At 50.3% G+C, this 10,981-nt stretch overlaps 2 protein-coding genes across 3 annotated transcripts in view; one reads left to right on the top strand and one right to left on the bottom strand.

The window, feature by feature from the left end:
* Positions 1-1,504: 1,504 nt before the first annotated feature.
* On the top strand, positions 1,505-3,603 carry Atf4 (activating transcription factor 4). The gene is made up of 3 exons (XM_005354177.2): positions 1,505-1,712; positions 2,256-2,573; positions 2,694-3,603. Exons 2-3 carry the CDS (start codon positions 2,348-2,350, stop codon positions 3,518-3,520), a joined length of 1,053 nt encoding a protein of 350 aa, XP_005354234.1. The 5' UTR covers positions 1,505-1,712; positions 2,256-2,347; the 3' UTR covers positions 3,521-3,603.
* A 4,085-nt stretch (positions 3,604-7,688) lies between these two features.
* The window catches only part of Rps19bp1 (ribosomal protein S19 binding protein 1), a 4,700-nt gene continuing 1,407 nt past the window's right edge, over positions 7,689-10,981 (bottom strand). The window contains exons 3-4 of one of the 2 annotated variants that reach the window (XM_005354176.3): positions 8,366-8,463; positions 7,689-8,171 (exon numbers count right to left, since the gene is read on the bottom strand). In XM_005354176.3, coding sequence (XP_005354233.1) covers positions 8,118-8,171; positions 8,366-8,463 — 152 coding nt within the window. In that variant the 3' untranslated portion in view covers positions 7,689-8,117. The remainder of the gene's footprint in view (positions 8,172-8,365; positions 8,464-10,981) is intronic. The other variant, XM_005354175.3, reaches the window with a different exon arrangement.

The raw sequence follows: 10,981 nt of genomic DNA, 5'->3' as shown, positions 1-10,981 counted from the left end.
GAATGAATCCTGGAGGTGGGGACTTGGGAAGTAGGTCAGGGTCAGAAGTATTGAGTTTTAATAACAATAGCAATAATTACCTGTTTCTGCCTCTGGTAGCTCAGGTTGACCTTGAACGTTGGTACACTTCAGACCTGAGTGCTAGGATTGTGTGTGCTAGAGTACGTGGCTTGCAATTACTGAGCAGTTAAGTGGGAGACATTGTGCCAGTTGCTTTAAGCATTTCTTAGGACAAGGAGAGACAACTTCCTTTTGCAGATAAGGAACCAGGCTCAGAGTGGATGTCACTTAGCCAAATCAAATGCCCCAGCCAATAAATGACAGAGCCAGCCCTTTCAGAAGTGGTATTTGTGTGAGTCACTTCAAGAGAAGTGGAGACTCAAGATTTCTGCCTGTAAGGGGCTGGAGTGTGGAAGAGGGACTCTCAGCACTCCCAAAACAGCACCCTTTTATGGAGGGTTGGCTTTGATTAGGACTTGGGTTTCATCACTTAGCACTGAACAAGCGGCTGCCCACACACCTGGATGACTTCTTGGGAAGGTTAGGTCTGGAAGTACTTAGGAGTTAATCAAAACTACCCTGGGGCTTGAGAGCCATTTGAATTAAACATGATCTTAAGACAACGGACACTGTATAAACCAGCAGCAAGCACCCCTATGACGGCAGGAATGGGAAGGTTTAGGCCTGAAGTTAGGCATATTTTTCCAACTACAGGGTTCAGAGGAAAGTTGCAGAGCTAGAGGAACTAGAATATCTCCCAATGAGGCTCCAATGTGAGCGCCCTGCTCAAAGGGCGTTCCTTGGACAGGAGTCTGAATGCCTGCACCAGGTAACTCTCCGCAAGGCCTGTAGAGGCAGGAAACCTGCCCATTTGGTCCTGAGAACACAAAATATGGGCAAGGAGGGCTTCGGGCTCAAGGGTCACGCCTGGAGAACTGGTTGCTGCGTGCCAGACCAAAGCTTCCCAGGAGCGATGCTTGAGCCAGCCCCTGCAGCAGGGTCACCCATAACAAGAGCCTGTTTGGCTGCCGGAACCTCTGGTAGCTCCGCCCTCCCCGCACAGACCTAATGCTCCAACAGCGCACAGGTTCGAAGCCAATAGGAGCCTGAGGTTTACATGACTCGTCACGCTTGGGCCAATCAGCTCGACGAGCGCTCCATTGGCGTCTCGCGTGATAACCAGGCAGCTTCGGTTTTGACCGTAATAGCTTTGGCTCAGGGCCCTCCCCGCCCTGTGAACTAACACCGGCCGGAAGTTCGGTGCCCAGAGATCCCTCCGCGCCGACACGTGACTTCGGTGTAAACCTGTAGTGTACTTTTCTCCGTTCATGGGGTTTTCAGAATGATCTGATAACTCCACAGCTACTTCCCGAGTACTGTGGAGGCGGGATGGGGAGGGCCAGGACGCCAATGGGATGCGGTTGGGTGGGTCTACGGCCGGACCACGTGATCACGGCGGGAGGATGTGCAGCGTGCTGCGTCCCTCGCGTCACATATAAGAGGCGGGTGCAGGGCGTGTCGCCGCCATTTCTGCTTGCTCTCCGATAGATGAAGATCCGTACGCTGTTGCGCCTTTCCTCACCCCCTCCCGCAGGGTCTGCGGCCACCATGGCGTATTAGAGGCGGCAGTGCCTGCGGCAGCGTTGGCCTTTGCAGCGGCGGCAGCAGCACCAGGCTCTGCAGCGGCAGCCCCCACCGGCTTAAGCCATGGCGTGAGTACTGGGCCGGTTGCGCAGGGCGTGTGCTTTGTTGGGGCTGGGCGCGGTTGCAGCCGTGGCGCTTTGATCACCCTACGCGGCTTTACGAGCGACTGGACGCGTCGGTCTTGTTTGCGTGGCCGCGAGACGCCGGCGCTGGAAGGCGGCGGGGTTGGGTGGGGGAAGCACTGCCTTTAGTGCTGCTGCTTTGCTTCCCTTTTCGTCTCGTAGCTCAACGGCCGCGAGCTCACCGGGGTCCCGGTGACATCCTGCGAACGTGGCGCAGCCAAGATGGCGGCGGGGCGGGGGTGTGAGTCATGGGGGCGGGGCGGGGCGCGACGTCGATGGCTGTTTTAGGAGGCAAGGACAAGCTGCTTCCTCTGGGGCGTCCGGCGAGGCAAGGCTGAGCCTCCATCTTGTGCAACCTGAGCCGGCGGCTGGGGAGGCTTAGACAATGGCCTTGGGCCCACGTGCTGCCCACTCCGAGGCTTCTGGGATTTGGCTATCCTGCATTTTACATAGAAAGATGATGGGGGTTGCTTTTGGATTCTTATGCAGGCTCTTCACGGAATCCAGCAGCAGCGTTGCTGTAACGGACAAAGATACCTTCGATTTAAGCACATTCTTCGATTCCAACAAAGCCTTACAACATGACCGAGATGAGCTTCCTGAACAGCGAAGTGTTGGCGGGGGACTTGATGTCCCCCTTCGACCAGTCGGGTTTGGGGGCTGAAGAAAGCCTAGGTCTTTTAGATGACTACCTGGAGGTGGCCAAGCACTTCAAACCTCATGGGTTCTCCAGCGGCAAGGCTAAGGCGGGCTCCTCCGAATGGCTGGCTGTGGATGGGTTGGTCAGTGCCTCAGACACCGGCAAGGGTGAGTGGGCCACCACCTGCTCCCTGGTGCTCATTTTATGTGTGGCTCTGGTATTCTAATGGCTTTCTTCTGCCTTGAGTATGTGGCCTGAGTCATTAACTGTTTTTGTTTTTTCTTCAGAGGATGCTTTCTCCGGAACAGATTGGATGTTGGAGAAAATGGATCTTAAAGAGTTTGACTTCGATGCTCTGTTTCGTTTTGATGACCTGGAAACCATGCCAGATGAGCTTTTGGCCACGTTGGATGATGATACAAGTGATCTCTTTGCCCCTCTAGTCCAAGAGACTAATAAGGAGCCCATGACAGTGAACCCAATTGGCCATCTCCCAGAAAGTGCAGCAAAAATTGACCAGGTTGCCCCCTTTGCATTCTTGCAGCCTTTTCCCTGTTCCTCAGGGATCCTGTCTTCCACTCCAGATCATTCCTTCAGTTTAGAGCTAGGCAGTGAAGTTGATATCTCTGAAGGAGACAGGAAGCCTGACTCTGCTGCTTCTATTACTGTAATCCCTCAGTGTGTAAAGGATGAAGACACCCCCTCAGATAATGACAGTGGTATCTGTATGAGCCCTGAGTCCTACCTGGGCTCTCCCCAGCATAGCCCTTCCACCTCCAGGGGATCACCAAACATTATTCCCTCTCCAGGTGTTCCCCGTGGGTCTCCTCGACCTAAACCTTATGACCCCCCTGGAGTTACTTTGACAGCTAAGGTGAAAATTGAAAAGTTGGATAAGAAGCTGAAAAAAATGGAGCAAAACAAGACAGCAGCCACTAGATACCGCCAGAAGAAGCGGGCTGAGCAGGAAGCCCTCACTGGCGAGTGTAAAGAGCTAGAAAAGAAGAACGAAGCTCTGAAAGAGAAGGCAGATTCTCTTGCCAAAGAGATCCAGTATCTAAAAGATTTGATAGAAGAGGTCCGTAAGGCAAGGGAGAAGAAGAGAGTTCCCTAGTAGGGTAGCCAGGTGCTTTGTACTTGTACATAGTCTTGTGCTGAAGCTGTGTTTGCTGTAATAAATTATTTTGTAGTAAAGTACCAGTGCAGGTTTGCTGTGTCATTCTCTTTCTAATAGACTTGTTGTGTGTAGGGTGCATAGTAGACTTCGTACTTCGTACTTCACACAGGCCTAAGTGAGCCAAAGTTGAGTTATGTGCTAGCTGGGGGATCTGGGTTACTGAGAGGAACCAACCACCTGAACACCATCTGTTCATAATTGGCTTTATGCCAGACGTCTGCCATGTAGGTACCTAGATAAGGTGGAATAGTACTTGAGCACACAAGCTGATAAGATTTCTTTAAGCTTCTACAGTTCAGGAGACCTTAGGAAACCTGTTGAGGGCTGATTAAGTCCGATTACTGAAGAAGGAATAGAGCCGGTGTTGCTCACTGAGATGCTGGGGCTTGTTTGCACCTGCATACTGTATTAGTGCTGGGGTGGTTGATTAAGCAGTGGGTAAGTACACGAATTGAGGCAGGAAGTGGGTGGGAAGCTAGGACTCTAGCTTTGCTTCCTAAGTATAAAGTGGACTAAGGCCTGCAGGACTTTGCATGTGCCAGCAGATTTCATCTGAGTGCTAGCTGTTAATGGATGTAGTCTCTTGTATCTGATGTAGGCTGAGATAGGGAGTTCATAAGACCAAGGGCTTCCCAGCTTTATACTAAGCAGGGATCCACCCATGTATAGTCTTTAGCTAGTGGAAGGTATAGAAATACCTTGCCATTGTTTCTACTTTGAGCTTTAAAGGTCCAGAGTGATCACCCACCCCATCTGAACAGCTAAATTCAATTAACGGCTAAAAGATTTTTCAAAGAATGGTATTAAGTCAGCCATGAGCATTTTTACTGAGTAGCATGTTAGAACTGTCCTGGTTACTCGACTTTCACTTGATTTTTTTGTTGGGTTTTAAGATAGGGTCCCAGGGGGGGCTGGAGAGATGGCTCAGTGGTTAAGAGCATTGCCTGCTCTTCCAAAGGTCCTGAGTTCAATTCCCGGTAACCACGTGGTGGCTCACAACCATCTGTAAAGAGGTCTGGTGCCCTCTTCTGGCCTGCAGACATGCACACAGAATATTGTATATATAACAAATATTTAAAAAAAAAAAGATAGGGTCCCAGAACTCTACTATGTGGAAAAGGGCAAGTTTCAAATTTAAGAGAACCTTAGTGCTAGATGAGGTGCAGGGACACCTTGCTGAAGAAATTTAGGATTTCTTAAGGTCTGGCTGGGTGTGGGAACAACTTGTCTACAACTAAAGCAAAGAGCATATGTATCAATAGAGGCAGAAAGCTTGATTCATTCGTGTGTACACAATATCAGTTTAGCTGATTATAGTGTGCATCTATTTTGGCTCTGGAGAGGCTATGGCAGGATCACAGGTTTGGGGCTAGCTTGAGTTATGAGGCCCTAGCTAAAGAAAAAAAGCCACCCATAAAAGGATCAGTTAACTGCACTGCTTAGGCTTGGTTTCAGTGGGGGTGGGGAGTGGCGTGGGAGTGGGGCAGAAACCGCCCTCATTGGCGCAGCTGGTTTTAAGGCTGGCTTTAATCCCTCACTTTAGTCCTGTTATTTCAGCCCCCCCCCCCATGAGCTATAAAAAAAAACTATAGTCACCCTCAGCATTGATGCATTTGGCCAAGGGCAGCTTAATCCAGCCTAGAACATGGTAGTGGGAGGAAGGCACTGAGAAGAGGGAGTGGGACAGTAAGCAGTAACTACCTTCACCTGGCAGCAATTCCTTCCACTTCCTATGGCTGCTACCCCTCTATGCACGGCTAATGTCATGTCTGTCAGTCCTTCCAGGTGACCCTGGCAATGCTTTAAAAAGGGTCTTAGATGATCCAAGGATGACCTTGAATTGTTGCTTTCCCAGTTTCCACCTTCCAAGTGCTAGGGTTATAGACATGCACCACCACACTTGACCTGCTTAAAGAGGGACCAGGGAGACAGCCAAGATCTAGCCACCTGACCATGGCGACTGAAGTCCCTGCCAGGTATTGACAAAATGGGTGGAAGCAGTGCTTGCTCTCTGGTCACTTGGCAGAGGATGGCCACTGGTGACTGCCCATTATGCATAAACACTGACAGAGATGTATACAGGGTTAACAGCCCAGCTTTTGTGGACTTCACTTTTCCTAAGGGAAACAAAGGGACACCAAAGGTGTGTGAACTGCCTGGCAGTCTGGGTGGAGGACCTGCTCTCTGCCGTGGAAGAGAACAAGGTGGGGTCTGGGTGTGGGTAGGAGGATGACGAAGCAGTAGCCCTATGTCTGCAGATGAGGAAGTGGGAGCAGGCCTTTGGGCTCATCCTTTTATGCAGGCAGGAGCTGGGCTGTCTTGGCCATTGAGGTGGTGGATGTAGGGCTTGGAGACAGAAGAGCCCAGGAAGAGAGTAAGCTGGGGAGGTGAGACCCCAGTGCTGAGCCCCTCTCCCCAGGCACTCTGGGATGGGCATGGGATCTTGGCCAGGGTGGATAGCAGGTAAATGCTCAAAACCACCACGAAGTGACAACTTGAGAGACAGGCCAGCTCAGGCTAGGGGCTTCTCAGGGCAGATGGCTGGGCCTCCTGACTAGGTCTTTAAGAATGGGGAAACTGTGTGTATGAAAAGGGAGAGCTCTCCAACCCACCTATCCAGAACCTCATCAGCTCCATCTGGGCCTTGGGTTGAGACCTCCCTAACTCTCAAGTCAGACCACTCTAGGCAAGGCTGATGTCCTTGGTGGTTGACCTTGTGAATCCCCAAGACCAGCACGTGGCAGTCCAGCTCCAGTCTCTCTGGCTGTGCAGATGGCCCAGCCCACAGCAGGACACAGGAAGCATGTGGAATGGGGGTGTAGATCATCAAACTTTGTATCTATCTGGGATGCCTTAGTTGGGGTAGGCCTCCCTTTGCTAGGCCCCTTTGGCCTGAATGTAACAACTGGTATCCTCTTATAGGGCCACTGGGGATAATGGTCAGCACTACATTCTAACCTTTTCTTCTTGGCAGCAAGTTGAGAGGACTTACACCAGGAAAGGTACAGGATCTCTGGCGATACCCTCTAGGTGATCATTGACCACAGGTGTGAACTCCCTAGAAAGGGGCCCTGGAGTCCTTTATCACCTCCCTCCAAGAATAAGCATGGAGCTGTTTGCTGAGTGGCTTATTTAAGATGGAGGAAATGAGTCCCAAGGCTACTTGGCAAAATTTAGCAAAAATGAAGGGACAGAGGGTCTGCAGACTAGCACCCATGTCCCTTTGAACCCACACCACAGAGGACCCAGAGCTCCCAATCACGAGCTTACAGTCACAACACCTTCCTTCCCCCCTGTTCCTGCCTGCTCTGACCCAGATGGATGGCCAAGCCTCCCCACTAGGCAGAGGCCACATGGAGGCTGTGGGTGGCTCTGTGTCCCCATGTTGAGATGTGGCACTGAACCCAGCTCTCTTACTGAGGACAAAGCCCAACCATTTGTCTTGTCAGAGACCCATCAATACCCTTCCTTTACTATTCTCCCTGGGGTTCAGGAGCCACATGACCCGAGGAACCCCTGGGTTTAAAATGGAGAGGCGGGCCCAGGGCAGAAGATGTTTGTGAAGGCCATCAGTTTTCTCCTTTAGGAATCCATCTATCCCCACTGAGGGGGCTCCTGGTCTCTGTGGCAGGAGAGTAGCTGTTTGTGCCGTTCTTTCCACAGTGCGTACTTTCCACATGACCTTTCCTTTGCCACCTGTGTCTGGCACTGTGTTGGCTGGAAAAGGGCCAGTTTGCCCTGAGGTGGCTCAAGCCTAGCTTTCACTGATGTCCTTGGCTAGGGTACAGACTTAAATATTTGTCAATCTGTTTGCTCAGGATAACTCCTGAAACCATGACCTATGCCCCCATCCCATGCTGACCCCAGCTCCAGGGGGGCTGAGGCAGCTCCACTTCTAGATTCCCAGACTTACTTCCTGGGCAAGGCTAGCAGCTAGTGGCTATGCCCACTGAGGAGGGCATCACTGGTGGGAGGGATTTATGCTGGGCCTAAACTGGGGAGCTTCTGACATGGAGCACCTTCATCCACACTGAGATGGGAGACGTGCTGTAAGTTCCATCAACAGCACATGCGCGCACACACACAAAACCTGAACCCACATTTGTTCAAATCCATTTACTTGAACTCAACAGCCAACTTGAAGTTCTTGGAGGTATGGTCTGAGAGGGCCACACACCTGGCCCTATTTCACAGCAAATAGCCCCAGGGTCCTGTCCTGGTCAAAGATATCAGGTCAGAATCTTTTCTGGCAGGGTAAACACGGCAGAAATCCACTTCAATCTGAGTGCAAATCTGCCTCAGGGCTTGCAGCTCTAGTCCAGTGTCCCTGGGATACCAGCTCTAGGGCTTCCAGAGTCAGGCTGGATTGCACTGCCACCTGCTGGTCGCCCATGTGCACTGCACAGCCACAGAGACAGCAGAGATGTGGCAGTCAAAGGACATTAGCTGCCGAAATATTCCCTCTGGAATTTCTGGAAGTCTTCTTCAGTGAACACAGTGCCCTCAGCCTTCTTCTTCTTTGTCGTCTTGGCCACTATCCGATCACAAGCTTTACGGCCCTGGTTCTGCTGCAGAATCTGGAAAGGTTCTGGAGTGAGGGCACAGAATTTCCATTTTTGGAAGCACAGATGGAAACCCTTGAGATCACAGGGACTTAGGGCTCAGGGCAGGGCTGGACCAACTCCACACTGTATTTAGTGAGACAGATCCAAATAGATCCTAAAGAAGAGCCTCAGCTATCACCCCTGGGTCCCTTCCTATAGCTTGCACCCCTAAACAAACCTGCTGGGTCACAGACTCTGGCACGGTGCTTCTCACGCTGGTCATAAACTTCAGGTTTGCTTTGAGGTGGTCTCGACTCTGTCGTTTCTGGTACTCAGCTGTGGGTGGCAGGCAGAGCATGTCATTTCAGACTCATCACACTATAGAAGCCTTCTGGGTCCCTTCCCTAGGTCATTTCAACAGTCTGGGCTCTTTCCAGCCAAATCTGCTTTTCCCATAGGTCCTGCTGAAAATCCCCACCTACTGGATGGCTTTCAGTTAGTCATGTGACTCAGCCACTTACTCAACAATTATGTCTTAAGCCAGGCATGCTGGCTTACAGCTGTGATCCATCCAGCACTTGCGAGGCCGAGACAGGAAGACAGCTTCTAGCTACACAGTAAGTACCAGATCAGATAGGGTTATGTAGCAAGGCTGTTTAAAAACAATACACCAAAAACCCATCACCAACAACAAATAAAAACAGATATGCCTTGAGTACAACTGTGTATCAGGTTCTAGAGTTGTAAAAAGCAGAACACACAAGGACTCCTGGTCTCACTTTACAGGAAAAGGACTGAGAAGCGTGGTAATGAGCATCTTAGAGGGCTATCCATGGCTATCCATTCCTTGGGAGTGGTGGGTGAAGTCTCACTCTGTATAGTCTGTAGACCAGGTTGGCCTCAAATTCAGGATTCTCCTGCCTTGTTCTCCTGGACACAGTCCAGTCAGGGTTATCCTTCATGAAAAGGTGGGCAGGAAAGAAAAGGAGTACACCAGAAGTGGAGAGTTGCGATTTTGAACAAAGTCCTAAGACGGTCTCACCAAAAAAGACTGGAAAGTCACAGTGGTCAACATCTAGAATAGCGGTTTTCAACTTTCCTAATGCTGAGACCCTTTAATACAGTTTCTCATGCTGTGGTGACCCCTAACCATAAACTTATTTTATTGCTACCTCATAACTGTAATTTTGTTACTGTTATGAATGTAATATAATTATCTGTGTTTTCTAATGGTCTTAGGTGGTCCCTGTAAAAGCGTCATTTGATGCCCAGGGGTTGAGATTGACAGGTTGAGAACGCTCACCTAAAGAAAGGGCACCTGGAGACAGACGGAAACAGTGTTAAAAACCTTCAAGAGGCAGACCAGAGGTGGTGGCCCACACCAATCCCAGCACTTGGGAGGCACAGGCAGGTGGATCTCTGTGAGTTTGAGGCCAGCCTGGTCTACAAAGTGAGTTCCAGGATAGCCAGAGGTGTTACATAGAGAAACCTGTCTCAAAAAAAAAAAAAAAAAAGGAAAAGAAAACTCAAAAAGCTGAAATTAGAGAGATGTGCCTGAAGACCCTGAGGGGAAGTGAGGCTGGGCTCATGTCATGCATGTGCAGCGCTCACCCTGGTTGCTTCTGAGACTAAGATGCTAAGATGACTGGGAGAGGCGAGCAGCTGAGAGCTGGGGACCAACTGTGAGCTTCTGCACAATTCAGGCAGAGATGAGGTAACTCAAACCGAGGTGGCAGCCACTGAGCTATCTCCAGACTGGCTACTTTTATTTTTTGAAATAGGGACTATGTAGACCGGGCTGGTCTCTAACTCAAGAGATCCTCCTGCTTCTGCCTCCTGAACACTGGGTTTAAGGACATGTACCACAATGCTTGGCTACTATCCTGCCATCTTACCCACCCATTATGCACCAGGCAGTGGTGTGCTCACCAGGGTCACAGAAAATCCAGGCTCAGGGGTGGGAGGTTAGTCCTGTGTCTTGAGGATCGAGAAGCTCCCACTTCAGGACAGGAGTGAAGGGAACCCCAGTAACTAGGCAGTGAGGCACCTTGACACGGGAACTCTGCAAACCACTCGTGTCCAAATACGCCTCCTAGCTCCACCTTTGCTCATGCTGCTTCCTCCTGGACTTCCATCTCTCATTTCAACTAATACTTAACTCTGGGTGTGGTGGTGCATACCTGTGAGCCCAACATTTAGGAAGCTGAAGCAGGAGACTGCTTTGAGTTCCAGGCCAGCCTGAGCCACAGAGTAAGATCTTATAACAAACCATGCTAAAACCAAAACAACAACCAAACACCAAACTTGGAGAAACAAACAATAAAATCCAAGTACCTAAATACCTTTTATTCAGCGGGACTCATGGACCCAAAAGACTAGAGAGCAGTTCACCATCCTGGGCCCCTCCACTGAAGTCTGTAGGTCTGAGCCTAAGGTGCCACACCCTAAAATGTTCTACTAGAAACAAGGCTCTTGCTTTGCAGACAGGCCATCTCTGATGCCCATCAATTCGCTTCTTTGCTGTGATGGAGGAAGGAATCCTGTCATCTGAGCAGAGCACACTGAGAACAAAACCATGGGGACACACAACCTGTTCCCATGTGTACCACTTGGGCAGGTGCCCGTTTCTGTATCTGTAAAATGGGGTGAGAGAAGCGCTAACCTCACAGGGTTGCTGTGAGGATCAGATGAGCTCACACTTCTTCAGGGTTCAGGAGGGTACTGGGCACACAGAGAAGGAAACTGTTGGCTGAATGCCCCATTTCTTTTTTTTTTTTTTAAAGATTTATTTATTTATTATGTATACAACATTCTGCCTCGATGTATGCCCACACACCAGAGGAGGGCGCCAGAT

Source organism: Microtus ochrogaster, chromosome 15 (genome assembly GCF_000317375.1).
Source record: "Microtus ochrogaster isolate Prairie Vole_2 chromosome 15, MicOch1.0, whole genome shotgun sequence".
In the NCBI taxonomy this organism is placed as follows: Eukaryota; Metazoa; Chordata; class Mammalia; order Rodentia; family Cricetidae; genus Microtus; species Microtus ochrogaster.
The sequence above is the reverse complement of the archived record's forward strand: the minus strand, read 5'-3'. Positions and strand labels throughout refer to the sequence as shown.

Coding starts and splice junctions, on each gene's coding strand:
- Atf4 (XM_005354177.2), top strand. CDS start 2,348: ATGACCGAGATGAGCTTCCTGAACAGCGAAGTGTTGGCGGGGGACTTG. Junction 2,574..2,693: donor TGCCTCAGACACCGGCAAGG/GTGAGTGGGCCA, acceptor TTTTTTCTTCAG/AGGATGCTTTCTCCGGAACA.